At 45.6% G+C, this 14,120-nt stretch overlaps 1 protein-coding gene across 6 annotated transcripts; it reads right to left on the bottom strand.

Annotated features, from left to right (window-relative positions):
- Positions 1-440: 440 nt before the first annotated feature.
- On the bottom strand, positions 441-13,936 carry ehmt2 (euchromatic histone-lysine N-methyltransferase 2). Of its 6 annotated transcripts, XM_076011969.1 has the most exons (28): positions 13,567-13,875; positions 13,182-13,488; positions 12,999-13,093; positions 11,330-11,402; positions 11,093-11,245; positions 10,585-10,832; positions 9,199-9,262; positions 9,016-9,098; positions 8,583-8,703; positions 7,611-7,694; positions 7,156-7,292; positions 6,899-7,042; positions 6,467-6,813; positions 6,141-6,386; positions 5,610-5,692; positions 5,304-5,410; positions 5,099-5,221; positions 4,910-5,011; positions 4,718-4,822; positions 3,698-3,852; positions 3,429-3,596; positions 3,198-3,342; positions 3,016-3,093; positions 2,733-2,848; positions 1,852-1,938; positions 1,683-1,761; positions 1,410-1,585; positions 441-1,297 (listed from the first exon to the last, which is right to left on the bottom strand). In XM_076011969.1, the coding sequence occupies exons 1-28, from the start codon at positions 13,654-13,656 to the stop codon at positions 1,117-1,119; spliced, it is 3,897 nt and encodes a 1,298-aa protein (XP_075868084.1). In that variant the 5' UTR covers positions 13,657-13,875; the 3' UTR covers positions 441-1,116. The 6 variants fall into 6 exon arrangements, with proteins under 6 accessions (XP_075868084.1, XP_075868085.1, XP_075868083.1 ...); XM_076011970.1 differs by lacking the exon at positions 13,567-13,875 and adding an exon at positions 13,891-13,936 and having other exon boundaries at positions 4,718-5,011; positions 13,182-13,310; XM_076011968.1 differs by having other exon boundaries at positions 4,718-5,011; positions 13,567-13,876.
- Positions 13,937-14,120: the final 184 nt, after the last annotated feature.

The following is a 14,120-nucleotide window of genomic DNA, read 5'->3' on the forward strand; positions in this document are numbered from 1 at the left end:
TTTTCTTACTCGTCTGAATAGAATCGTCCGAATCTCAACAAAGATAAAAATATATATATATATAATTTAAAATAATAATAAATCAGGTGTTCGGCGCTATTTTCAGTATTTCGTATTTACAAATCATTAATTATGATGCAGAGATGTAGCAATTATATTTGCTCAAATCGCATACATTTCTTTAACATTAAACTCTTTTTTTACTCAATTCGTTTTTTGTCACCTTCGTCTCAATTTAATTTTTTAAAATTCCTTCCTATACGAAAGCTGTCTCTTCCAGTTTGAATTGTGTCAAGAGTGAGATGTCGTAATATCTCCTCTCGCTCCAACAGCAGCATCACCCTGTATCCACTCGTGACGCACTGTTGTGTTGGATACTTGGATACCCTCTGGTGGCAAGACACTGCAGGTAACAGACTGAATTATAGACTTAAGACTACTTTTGATTTTAATTACTTTAATCGTCTAATGTGTATCTCAGAAAGTACATAGGTCAGCAAAACGAGTTAAAAAGTTTCAAATCCCAACATCTGGCAACACTTGCGTGTACACATAAGTTTAACCAAGTGAGCATCAATATAAAAAAGCAAGGCTGACATGTAATACAAAAACCATAAAAAACAAACTAGTAACCATTATCTAATTTAGAACAAATGTGAAAAACAATCAATATGTACTAGAAGGAAAACGAAAGCTAAAATAAAAAAACAAAACAAACAAAAAACCCAATTAGGGGGCTGACATCAGCTAAGACCTGACCCAACTAATGCCAGGTAAAAACAGCATCATGTTTATTGGCACTAAAGATTAAAATGTATTTATGACACACGTGATAGCGACTCAATGTACAAGTAGTCATTGTCCAGGATCACTTGAGTTCCTGTTTTATTCAAACAATCTTGACTTGAAACTTGAGCAACACTTGAAATTTTATTAAGGCTTTCGTTTTTTTACCATAAAGGAAAATCATACTTTTAAGGTGTTGCGGCTAAAAAAGATAAAGATATTTTCAAAGTGGGACAAAAAAAAGGACATCTCCATTAAATAAGGAACTATGAACAAGGTTAAAAATGGAAATGGATGCGGTTCATCTCAAGGCCTCTCTTGGCGAATGCTTCAGGAGCTTCCCAGCATGCTCATCCCGCAGTCTGCTCCTGATTCTGGACAAGCTTCCAGCCGCGCCAGCCTGCTTTGCTCCAAGGCGATGGCCTCGGCAGAGTGCTTGCATTTTTCAGATCCGCACTGGCAGGTGAAATACTTGCTCTTAATGTCCCAAAAGCGATCTCCGTAGTCGAACCTGAGGAAAACGGATGAGGGCAAGGCGAGTTAACTCTTGGGAGGCACTCAAGACAAAAGTTCTCACATTGAACAGTGATGAAAATGAATTGCGGGAGATGTTGGCGTCTCACCCCAGTTCTTGACCGCTGAGGATGTCCCTGGAGCTGAAAAAGGCGATGCGTGGGAACCTCAGGTCCTGGTGCAGCATGAACACGCGCACCGGGATGAGGTTTGGGTCACAAAGGTGGTTGATGAAGCGACTGATGTTGCCATAGTAACGGGCGTCGATGCAGTACACTTCCCCGTCCTTTAAATAAATACAATATGGGAAATAGAATATGAGTTAAAAAGCCATCCCTCTTCACGCAAGCATCGTCTTCACTGCACTGCTCATGTTTGCTGACCTTGTTGTCCAGGTCGAACAGGTAGGAGTCGTCTTCCCTGACATCCGCCTCTGCATCTGAGATCAGCTCCCCAACGTATCTGCGTGGGCAGAGCATAGGAGTTATTTCCTAACCCCTTGTTTTATTTCTATGAGAGCATCTTCCTTGTTGTCCTGGTAACTTCTCCTACTCGCAGATGAAGCTGCCTTGTGGAATATCCTGCAGAGCCCGAACTCCCCAGCCCATCTTCTCTGTCCTGTACAGCTGAAGACGAACTCTGAAAAGCGGGAAAGAGAGGAAATTATGAGTCTTCTGTCAGCTTAATAATACTAATGTTAAAATAATGTGTTTGTCACTTTTTAAAGGGACCATATTATGGTGAAGAAAATGGAAACTCAAGTGTACTTTACTCTCAGTATAGTTTGTAAAAGTCCGCTGGTATGGAATGATCTTGATAAAGACTTGCAAATGTCTCCAACTGTACATGCTTTTAAAAAGATTTAGGAAGCAACTGTTGTTGGAATATATTCAAATATGAACTAATGCTGTAAACATTTGTTTGCCTTTTTATTACTTGATTATGTGACTGTTGTCTAGTTTGACTGGACCACTTGGACCTTGTTATTGTTAGTGTCATCTTCATGTCTCTTCCTCTTTTTTGGGAGGGGGTTGTATGAGAGTGTGTGTCAGTGAGACTGTGGATTAATGTGTTAGTGTGGTGAACCTCAAAGTGAGAGTGTGTGGGTGCGTGAGATGCGATGCGTTTGTCACATGCGATACCTGCTCTCAATGCCCGGGCCCTGCACAAAAGCTTTTTAGCTTCGTTGGCTTTCCCATTTCACATGTAAAATGAAATGTTTATATATTTGCGTCTTCTTCTTCATCAGATATGTGAATAAAAATGATTGATGGATTGATTGATTGATATGTGCCTTTTTAAAACTTATCAGAAAGCTTGTTCGTATTCTAATGGGGTGCTCCTATATGTGCAACGTATCCCATCATTGACAGACCCCGTTGACAACACAAAGACAATAAAGGCTATTTGTGATCCACTCTGTCTGTGCTTACTTGATGCCTGCTTGCACCACTCTGTTCTTGCAGGTTCTGAAACAGGAGCAGGCCATGTTGCATTCAAATATCAGCGGAGGTTCGATTTTGTTGAATTCCTGCAGTAGCCGCTGGTCCTGGAAAGGAAAAAGGTTGCCTGAAAGTTTAGCACCTCCTGTCTTTCTTTGTAGATCTCGATGGTTTTCAGATCTAATCAGAGGGACAATTGCTCAAATTTGCACATTAAATAGATGTGCACTTAACCAAAGGGTGAAAAGCAGTAAACAGAAAACTCTTGTCACACCTTGTCATACCAGCAGCGGATACTGAGCTGTCCGCAGAGGCAGTTACTGGAAGAACAGTCGTCGGTGCAGCCGCAGTGCTGGAACACATCGTGAGAGTGAGAGTTGTGCTTGTGCGCTTCCGCACGACAGTAAGGGATTCATAGTCTCGTTATTAAAGGCAGCCGCCCGCGGCGCATCTCACCTGCAAATGTGTAATGTTGCGGTCGATGTTCATCGCCGAAGTCTCGCAGTTTTCCGAGACGTATTTGTAATCCGAGGGACAGCCTTCGTCGTCCACGGCGTTGACGCAGGGGATCGGCACGTTCTCGTAGCCCTGCGCGATGTCGCTGTAACGGGGGCGGCAAGGACGTGAGCAAGTGAAGTCCTGCAGAGGAAAGAGCAACGCTTGCAGGACGACGACGACGAGTCCTACCTGCAGATGATCCTTTCCGTGCGAATGATGCGATTGGTTATGCCTCTTTTCAGCTTCCTGTTGATCTGGAGCGCCACCCACACGGGCGTGTCGGGCCGCGCTAGGGTCACAGGCGTGTCTCCTTCCCGGTTCATGATTTCAATGTCCGCACCTCTGGACAGGAACAACCTACCAAAAAAGAAGAAGAAGAAAGAAATATGCGCTCACTCCTCAAAAGCGATGGCAGATTCGTAGCAGCTACGTTCGTTAACAGTTTCTCGTCCACTCACGTGACACACTCCAAGTAGCCCTCCCTGGCAGCGATGTGGAGGGGCGTGTCTCCGTGCATGTTCACCGACGCCAGGGAGCAGCCGGCGTTCAGCACCAGCTCGGCGATGTCCACGCTGCCGGCGTACGCCGCCCAGTGGAGACACACGTTCAGCTCCTGGAGGGAGCGAGAGGATGGACGTTACAAACGGGAGAACTGGTTGAGAACTGACGCAGACGAGTGCCGTTCTGGATATTTAATTTTCCCTCCACCTGGTGGTGCAGTGGTTAGCAGTGCCGCCTCACAGCAAGAAGGTCGTGGGTTCGATTCCCGGCCAGGGGCCTTTGCGTGTGGAGTTTGCAAGTCTGTGTCTGCGTGGGTTCTCTGCAAGTTTTCCAGCTTCCTCCCACAGTCCAAAAATGTGCATGTCAGGTGAATTGGAAATTCTATATTTTCCGTTGGAGTGTGTATGAGTCCGAATGGTTATATGTCTGTTTGTCTCTACAGCTGCATTTCCATAACAGTTTTTTGCAAAATAAAAGCAAAAGTACAATTGCGATTTGCAGGTGTTTCCATTGAATGGTGTGAAGCGCATTACTGTAATTCTCGTAAAATCTCGTCTTGTGAGATTTACGAATTATGTTTGCGTTTGTTTTACTTGAAGTCAAGTCAACTGGTCACGTGACCCCGCACGTCACATCCGGTGACGTACAAATGCAAAAAAGTGTTTCCATGACACATTCGCGATATACCTCTATATCGATACTTCTGAAATACCACCTCATGAGAGCACCAAAACCTTTTAGCCATATTTGAGGGGGTTTTCCAAGTCCAGTTTTTTATTGCGATATTTAGGTTTTGCACAATCCTAGGGCTAATGGAAACAAAGTTTACGTGGCCCTGCGATGAACCGGCGACTTGTCCAGGGTGTCACCCAGCCTTTGCCCTATGACAGCTGGGAGAGGCTCTAGCAGACCCCCAGTATTATTAAGAAGCGGGTATTGAAAATGGATGGATGTCTATACACTTTTGAAAATCTTACTTTATCCACGATGGTGACGTCGGCTCCTCTGTTCAGCAGCACTCGGATCACCTGCACGTGTTTGTGCTCGGCGGCCCAGATGATGGGCGTCCAGCCGCCGCTGTCCTGAAACCAACCAGCACGGAGGAGTGAGTTTCGGGAGACCTTGGTGGTCCGTCGCCGTTGCCCTGCGCTCTGACATCTTCCTTTCACCTGTGCGTTTACATCCACCTGCCCCGTCTCCAGCAGCATGGTCACAATCTCCAGGCTTCCCAGCTTGGCGGCGTGGTGGAGGCCGGTGTAGCCGTCCTCCTCCTGAGCAAAACAGAGACGAACCGAGATCAAACCGACCTGCCGCGTGTCTCCGCGCTGCTGTATTTGACAAGACCTGCCGAGACTCACGACGTGATAGACACTGGCGCCGTTCTGGATGAGGTAGCGCGCCACCTCGATGTGATTGTTGATGATGGCCTCCAGCAGCGGCGTCCTCAGCTCCTTGTCCTGAGCGTCCACTTTAGCGCCCGCCTGTACGTGCAACGACGGCACCAACAAGCGTTAGTCTTTATTCTCAGGGACAAAGTGCAACAGAATAATAATATACAGTCACCTGTATGAGCATGTAGCAGATTTCCAGCAGACCTCTCTGAGCTGCAGCGTGGAGAGCACAGCGCCTGTTCTGAGAGTCAGGCTGGTACGTCGGGTCTAAGCCTTCCACTGACACACACACACACACACACACACACACACACACACACACACACACACACACACACACACACACACACACACACACACACACACACACACACACACACACACACACACACACACACCATTAATAACACCTTTATTAAAAGATTAAGGGATTTTCAGACAGGAATAAAAAAAATAAAGTGCGCTTCACATCACTCACTCAGCATGAGCAGGACTCTCTGCACTTCTCCTTGTTTTGCTGCAGGGTAAAGCTGGCGTGGATGGAACCTCAGTTTCTTCTTCCTAAATATTAAAAAATTAAAATTCAGTTTGCCCTGCTCATGTGGGATGAGTTTACTGTCTCTGTGTGAGAAAGCAAGAAAATGAAACCGCAAACAACTTCAGTTTGCTTGTCTAAGCTACTCTAAATATGTTTAACCATGACACTTCAATGTGCATCAATGTGTCTCTGTTATCTATCTGCCTTGAGGAAGGCCTACATGGCTGAAAGATGTTGGCATTAATTATAAAGCCATGATCTAATAAAGGCATCTCTTCGACTGTCTTTTTGAAATGTATTTCAATGTGCATGTTTATCATAGCAACCATGTGAAGAGTGAGAAGCATCAACAGTTAAATCATTTAAAAAATAAGCAATATAAAAACTGTTTGGATTTTCTCTTCATAGTTACAAACACTGAACAACTCGACCCAAGTGGGACTGAAATAACGACAGAGGGAAAACTCGAACCTCTCGCTGTCCTGTGTCAGGATGGCCTTCTGCAGCGCCGCTCTGCTGGGCCCCGGCGGTAGTGCGCTCGGACTGACCGGTTTCCCGTTTGGCATGCAGAGGGAGGGTCCCACGCTGTCCACGCCCTCCTCCGCTGGGGGGACGGCGTCCGCGGTCGCTGCCGAGGCTACGGCCTGCGGCGACGGCTGCTGCTGCTGCTGCTGCTCCACAGTGACGCTCACCAAGCCGTGACTGCGCATGCGTGCGCTAAAAAACAAAAAACAAAGACAATGAGTAAATGAAGTTGTTGTTTTTTGTTTTAGGCAAAAACTGTTTGGTGAGCTTGCCTGATTGGTCGTTCTGGCATCTTCCCATCTTTCATCCCACCGGTGGAGGCCGTGAGGGAGAGTCCGGTGGAGGCGGAGGGCGGTAGGGACGGGGTGGTGGTGGAGGAGGCCGACATGGTGACCACGGTGGTGGCCGAGGCCGTGGCCGAGCTGAAGGAGGGGATGGTGACCTCCTGGGCCTCCGAGGCGTCTTCGCCGCAGTGTGGACAGAAAAGCATGCCGCCACCGCCGCTGCTGCCGCCGCCGCCGTCGTTGGCTCTGCTGCGCCCGCCGCTCAGGACCGTCACGCAGCCCCGGTGGAAGCGGTGAGCGATGCGCTGGTCGGGGCAGCACTCGAGGAACGTGCCCTGCGAGGACACGGGAAGCGGCGGAGTGAATCGGAAGGTGAGCTTCTGAGTCGACGCGGTTGCGGAACGAGAAATCGATGCTCACCGACAAGCAGAAGAATCCACAGCCGGGACAGCAGTGATGCTGCACCATGTGTGAACGGTGGGCGTCGCAGAGCACCATGAGGGGGACCCGGCTCGACGGCCTCATTGTCTCCCCTTTAATGGTCCGGTTGGTACAAGCCCGCAGCTAACGACGGCAGACAAGGGGTTAGAGTAGCAGCCCGACTGGCTCTTCAGTGAACTAAGAGACTTTTTCATGTAAATTCATTAATATTTCAGGTGAGAGTGCGCGAGACAGACCTCTCCGTTGATGCTCTCGGTGGCCATGCACTGCTGGGTGACGCGGTGGCTTGTGCTCTCGACCCGCGGAGCCTCCATCCTGCAGCTGCACAGGGGAAGCTCCTCCAGCCGCTCGGTGTCTCCTGCATCGCTCCCGTCTGGAAAGCAGAGGGCCAGAGTCAGAGTCACTCATGCGTTTTCAGTTCAATTTACAAGCCCCTGTCCAAAGCCTCCAATTTCCTGCAGTTATTGCATTCAAATGTCAGAACTGGCACATTACAACCAACACCATCTGTAAAGTGACCATGCAAGCAAGCAAAGTTATAATCCATGCATGTTTCAATATCAAAGCTTGATCGTCCACAGAGTCCAGCGCAACAACTTCTACTGCCTGAATGTTAAAACTACATTCAGTGTGTTGCCACTCTGGGACATTGAGAACAGGGTAAGAGGCAGTAAATCCACTGTTAAACTACCGTTGTGAGGAGAAAGAGTCAGGCTGTCGGCAGCTGCGATGTCCAAAGCACCCAAGGGAACCTCTGTGTATTCAGTGTGTGATCCTGTCAAGCACAAAAAAAACAAACAAACAAAAATAAACCCCAATAATTGTCGGTTTTGAAAGTTGAATGGGGGGGAAAAGGCTGATAAGTAAGCTGTTAATACCCAATTACAGCCCCATTGAAGAAAAATAGACACATTTAAATAAGAGTTTTGGCCCATTCTAAACCAGCCTTACTTACCTCTGGCAGCAATTACAGCCCCAGCTATGTCACAGCTCTGTATCCTCTTTGAAGGCCTCGACACTGCACTTTGTGCCTGTCCTGCTTTGTTTAAGTGCTCAAGTCTGCTCGCGCTGCACTGAGACTGAGACGGAACAGTTCTTTGATCTTTCTTTACCAATCCCGATTTCTGGTCGCCATTCACCTGTTCCTTAGTCTGTTTGGACGTCTCCTTTGCAGAGGGCGTTTTTGCATAGTTTTGTATTGTGTGATCTGCCGCCTGCAGATGTGCATATCCACCAGACTGTTTCCACTTCTTAATTACAGTTCTTACAGTGCTCTTAGGTATTTTCAGTAATCTGGAAATCCTGCCATATCCTGTTCCTGATTGGTACCTCCGTATGATTCTACCGCAATGTTGTTCTGAGAGCTTCTTCCTCTTCATGATTCGGGAGTTTCGCAGAAAACTGGTAAAGCCTTAGAGGGCTCCACTGATTTGGAACACCTTGATTGGACACAGGTGGCACGCATTGATCCTAACAAGGGGCTTCACACAATGTGACTGCAGATGGTCGGAAATCAGCAAAGTTGCTCATAGCAAGAGCTGAAGGTAACCCATCTCATTTTTGCATGACGCTGAAGTCACTTACCTGCTCTGTGCTCTAAGAGATCACAGTTGGCCACGTACGTCTATGCATTTGATTGGTTGGAGGAAAATGCAGCACTCACCTCCACCTGCCTCCACCTGTGCACTTGTGCTTCCCTCTTTACTCTGCTCCGCCTGCACCCAGGAGGACTCCTCGCTCTCGCTTCGACTCTGAGAGGCTCGCTGGCTTTTGGCATCTGAACTCTGCAGAACAGCAGCAAAAAAAGGTGAAATTTGTGTTGTCTGACACCTGCACACTGGGTGAGTTGTCAAGAAAACTCAAAGTATAATAGAGTAATGTGTGTTTAGTGAAGGACACATGACAACACAAGAATTGTCACTTCAAACGGACAAAAAGTAAATCAATCTTAATACATTATCTAGGAATCAGTTGTCCTGCTAAGTATTTTAGAACATGTTGCCTCCTTAGCTTTGACATAAAATCACACAACACGTTTGCAAGGCACTATATTAAACTTTAAACAGCATAATTTCGAGATTTATTTTTTTTTTTACCACAGTTTGGGAATTATCCGTAACTTTCTCCGACTCAGCACTTGTGCTTCCAGATGGATGTTCCAATTTTCTTCTTTTGGCAGCTGCAGGAACAAAAACCGCAGAGCAGTGAGTTTTGCATCAGCCAAGTAACACTACTCATGTGAAACTGTTGTTTTTTATTTGAGGGCTCCTCCCTCTCACCTGAGTCAACATCCAAAGATCCTGATGGTGTAACAGGTTTTAGTGGCGCCTCTACGTGGCTCATCTACAAAACAAAAAGCAGAACAGGGTCAAGCACAAAAAAGTTTCACTTTGTGTGTTCTGTGGCATATACAGAACTGTATACTGTGTTTCAGTGTGGGTCTGTACATGTGTCAGGTTAGGTTGTATAGTAACACTGGTTTTGAAATGTGTTGTGACTTAACCCTTTAGGCGCCATGGTCGCAAAATTGCGACAAGCGTCATTGCTGAATTAAACAGGCCACAGCAGCAAATATGGTGCTAAACGTAGTTTCCACTTTACACCAGGAGATGGCAGATACCTGTGGCTTCAATCTGAGCAGCATTTGTGGGGGTGTTCATATTCAGATTTCGGAGTATAAAGAGAGAGAAAGCCTCAGTCGAGGAGACGAGGAAGTGGTTGTAGTGGGAGCAGAGAGAGAAAGACAGCAAATTTTACCGAGAATACATCGCCGAGAGGTTTGTTCGTTGACAAAGTACTTCGTCAAGTTATGTCTGACTCAGATAACGAAGAGGATTATTCGCACTCTGACGATGATGTTCAATCGTCCCATGAGAGCGAGTCTGCCGGTGCGTCTTTAGTTATGTCGATGCGCCACGACAGTCACCAAGCAGCGCATGCTTTACCTCAGCGTGGCCGGGGCGTAGTGGGAGTAATCGGCGAATGAGGATGAGGGGACGTGGTGGGGGAGCAGGGGTGCTCAAACACCGCTAATGGTGACGGAGGGCGCAGTGAGTTAGTGATCAACGTGGTAAAAGCTGTGGGAGGAAACGCCCAGCCAGTGCCGGTGGAGGCAGCAGCGATGTTCACGGTCACCCTGTAAATTACAGTGATAATGGCTGGGTCTGTTTGAGATATGTGGAAAATTATCAAAAGCGGATGAAACATTTTGTCGAGCCTGTGGGGTATTGTGGAGACAGGGATCTGACATACAGACCCCGGACATCTGACATAATACAAAAACAAACAAACAAAAAAAATGTACTCCTTTCACAAAGTTTGGGTCATACTGAAGATCTTTCCTCAATTACAGTATGGCTTTATCTCTAACCAATTTCAAGTCACAGCCATTTGAAATCTTGATATTAAAATTGAGTATTTTCTTGAAAAAGATTCTGCCGCTTAAAGGGTTAAGTAATGGTACAGTGAATTAAAGGCGCAATATTACTTTTCGTGATTTATAAATAAAATGTCAGGTTCAGTCTGTCAGTACTGTAGTTATGCAAGCTGGATGGCACGACATGCTTCATCGAGGAGGTTCAGTGATACAAACCATAGCTGAGATTTCACATGAACAGTGGCCTAATCACAATAATAATAATTAAAAAAAAAAGACATAAACTGACCTGCCCTGGTGGGGGTCTGTTCATGGTCTTGCGGGCTCTGTGAATCTTGTGCAGTGCAGGGGAGATGGAGGGAGACGAGGAGGCCGTGGCAGATGTGGAGGACGAGGAAGCGGAGGTGGGGACAGATTTGCTGCTTGCCGGCCCAGAAACACTCATCTTTGCACGGCCGGGTGACAAAGTGGAAGACGTCGAGGGCGAGGGAGACAACGAAGAGGGTGACATGGGAGGAAGGGTCTTCATGGCGTGTCCTGCAAGAAGGGAGAAAATACATTTGGTGAAAGAGGTGAAAAATAATTTTTCACCAAAAATGCCCTGCAGTCGGTGACATGAACATGTGTTGCAATTTAAGTGTACATACAGTCGTAATACTGAATGTTGCAATTACCTGATAATTACTACTATGTTATGTCCTCCATGCATCGACTGATATTTTTTTTAATAACAATTACTGTTTTAGCACATGTATAATTCAAGACAACATTTGAAAAAAGGATTAAGCTGGTCTCACCTGCTGCAGGTTTTTTAGGGGAGGACACGGGGGACAATTTGTCCCCTTCCTGTCCACCCCTGGACGCGTCCATGGCAGGCTGCCCAGATGTCGATGGCACCACACTCATGGGTTCTGTCTTCTTCGTACCCACAGCTGAGGTGAATTCTGCATCTGGAAGTGTTGAAAGGGACAGTCAGGAACTGTGATTGGGCACTTGAAATACTTTAACCTCCAGACAATGTTTGAGGCACACACCACCATCCTTTCTTTGACTTTTCCCAGGTAGCGACTCAGAAGATGTTTCAGAGTCGTCCCCTCCAGACGTCCCCTGAAATATAAAGAGTATATTGAATAAAACGGCGTGTAAAAAAACGTAAACACTTAAAAGTGATTGAGGTGTAGAGTATGACAAAGCTGTTTCTGTAACTGCTGCTACATTAAAATACGTGGTGTGGGTGCAATGAATCTGAGGAACGTGACAGAATCTCATGCACAAAGTGTAATAACTGGAGTAATAACTGGTCGGAGCTGCTAACAGCCAGGTTTGGTGCAGCAAAGTGATTTCCCTTCTTGAATTAAAGCTTTCGAAGCAGCGCCACGTTTGAAAGAAACATTCATTTCTGGGGTGAGCAGTAGAGTATGTGGGTTGCATCCATGAAAAATTGCCAATTCTCGCCTGCCAAAGTCAAACAATTAATTCTGCAACTGACTCTTGTTTGGTGGCTTGAATGACAAGAGTCTGAGTCAGCAACACGTGAAACTTTTGAAGCCCTATGTTTTAGAAATGCATTACACACACTGACAACATTACATGATGTCCTTCCACTGGCATTAACTTCTGATGATTGCTGTCACCATTGCAAAATGCAGTTTCTTCATTCGGCTGCAAAACGAACTGGCCTAGCTCAGGGTCACAACACGAGGTAAGGGCGTGATGTGAACAACGCATGACGGTAAGTTAAGTCTCTCGGGAAAAGTAATGCAAACTGACAAAAAAAAAACACAATTTATCAACTAATTTCTATTTTTTACGTAGTTGCAGGCTAGCGTTGCTAACAGAGAAGCGCAACTCTCAGCAAAGAGCTTTTCAAATACGCAGAGATAAGCTTCTGCACTGTGGCAGACTGTTACGTTAGTCGGCTACCCTGCGTTAGACCGTTCACAGTCAGCAAGACGGAGGTACATTTCTTGAATTCGCATTTTCTCCTGTGCCAGTCGCTACCTTTGTCGTTGACTCAGAAGCCGACATGTTTGCCGATGACCACCCACGGCACGTACTGTGCGTGCCGCGTCATCAGCCAAGCCCCGCCCCCAGCATCAAACTATTCGCACCCAAAAATTCCCGTCCGGCTGACTTCCATCCATGCATTAAAAACAAACAAACAAAAAAAACAAAAAACCCTGTGACGTGTGATCATTAATACAAAACCGTCTTATTTTGTTGCATTTGCCGGCTTTAGTAGTTAAAATGTTGCCTGTTAAATTAACTTTAATTGTCCGACATAAATCAATATTTGAGATTTGAACACAAGAACACATCTGTTGTACAACTACATCACCGCCAACTCTGCAAAAATTTGCTCTTCAAAATCAAAGTGTTACTTTGAGTTCATTGACTTGACATGTTAATCTTAGAGTTAATCTGTAAATTGGACTGTCACCTCAATTTCAAGGCAAAACTGATTTTTGTATTTTACTTGAGCTTCACGTGTTTCATACTATTGCAGCAGAAACACAATTCAATAAACACATAAAGTAGCTCTCTACATATCTATAACTTTCAGATCCACGGTGACATGTGGTTTCAGCAGAAGAAATAAAATGAACAATAAATGCCAAATAAGATTTGCTTGGAATGGTGTAATACTTGAAACCAAATGTTTAGCTTATGAACAAGAAAACAGAGTATGAGATTCGAACATACCACAGAATCACACCGACTGAATTCAGCGGTGCTCCTAGATGTGATGGCAAGCTTAGAATCAGAGTCTGATGGATCACCCATTGATGTGTCACCCACTGTAACAAAATTAAAAACCAAAAATTACGTAAGCTCCATTATAGTGATACAAATACAGTTAAGCACTGGAATAAAAGATCCACAAACCTCCTCTAAAGTGTGCTTCTAGGCAAATGAAAAAAGTGATCCTGCTATAGGGCTTTCCGACTCTCCTCTTGTATTCTGACATTTTGAACGGCCTGTCTGGCCCAGGCACATCCACTACCTCTGAACCGTCTGGATATAAGAGAATGTATGGCCCATCAACCATCTCCTTGTGGAATGTTCTCATTTTTTGGACTGCTTGCTTCAGCAGATCAGGTGCTTCCACATCAGCATGTAAGGACAGTGGCAATGTTTTGCCTCTGAAAGGTTTTAGGCTGGTCCCATGTGGTACCATCAACCCGATGTTTACCTGGCATAAATAACAGTGGAGCATGATTAACTTTAGTATACAGACATAGGCACCTAACTATATTGAAAAATACAGTACCTGGACATGTCGTCTTTCCTTTTTGTGTTTTACTTTTGGCTTAATATTAAAAGCCTGGCGTTCTTTTGACTTTGGTTTTCTGTGCTCCATCAGCTCTTTATATGGGAGGCATGGATGGCTATTGTGCGACAATGAATGGCGCAACAAAATATTCAGCAATCCAAGTTGCTTTTCCCTCCGTCTATTCCACGTTTAACAAGCATCCAGGGGATCTATCCCAAGACACTGTTCTTTGTATTCGTCAGTTTTTCCACAAAATGGACAAAAGACAATTTAGCTCCAAAAAAAGTCCCACACACGGGTGGCTTTCAGCCCCAAACTCACGCTTTATCAACATCCGGGTCCTCCTCTGCATCACTTCCGGTAATGGGTACTTAGCTTGTCGTCAGCTTTTGTAGTCTTTGAAGATGCCTCTGTGTATTTAAAATTTAGTTTCAGGATTTGTGGAAATTTTTGCAATTTGTAAAGTTGTCCTTCGATCCCAAAAGGACGGAGAGAGAAGTAAAGCATTAGCCTTGTTAGTGTGCCTCCTACCGGTAAACATCAAAACAAAT

The sequence above is a fragment of the Nelusetta ayraudi genome, unplaced genomic scaffold (assembly GCF_046127955.1).
Source record: "Nelusetta ayraudi isolate G7.1 ecotype Tasmania unplaced genomic scaffold, CSIRO-AGI_Nayr_v1 ptg000135l, whole genome shotgun sequence".
Lineage (NCBI taxonomy): Eukaryota > Metazoa > Chordata > Actinopteri > Tetraodontiformes > Monacanthidae > Nelusetta > Nelusetta ayraudi.

Excerpts from the sequence above, each read along its gene's own strand:
- ehmt2 (XM_076011968.1), bottom strand. The coding sequence starts at position 13,656 with ATGGAGCACAGAAAACCAAAGTCAAAAGAACGCCAGGCTTTTAATATT. Across the intron at positions 11,403-12,998 it reads TCAGTCGGTGTGATTCTGTG|GGGACGTCTGGAGGGGACGA; the intron begins GTATGTTCGAAT and ends TTTATATTTCAG. Across the intron at positions 8,704-9,015 it reads CGGATAATTCCCAAACTGTG|AGTTCAGATGCCAAAAGCCA; the intron begins GTAAAAAAAAAA and ends GCTGTTCTGCAG.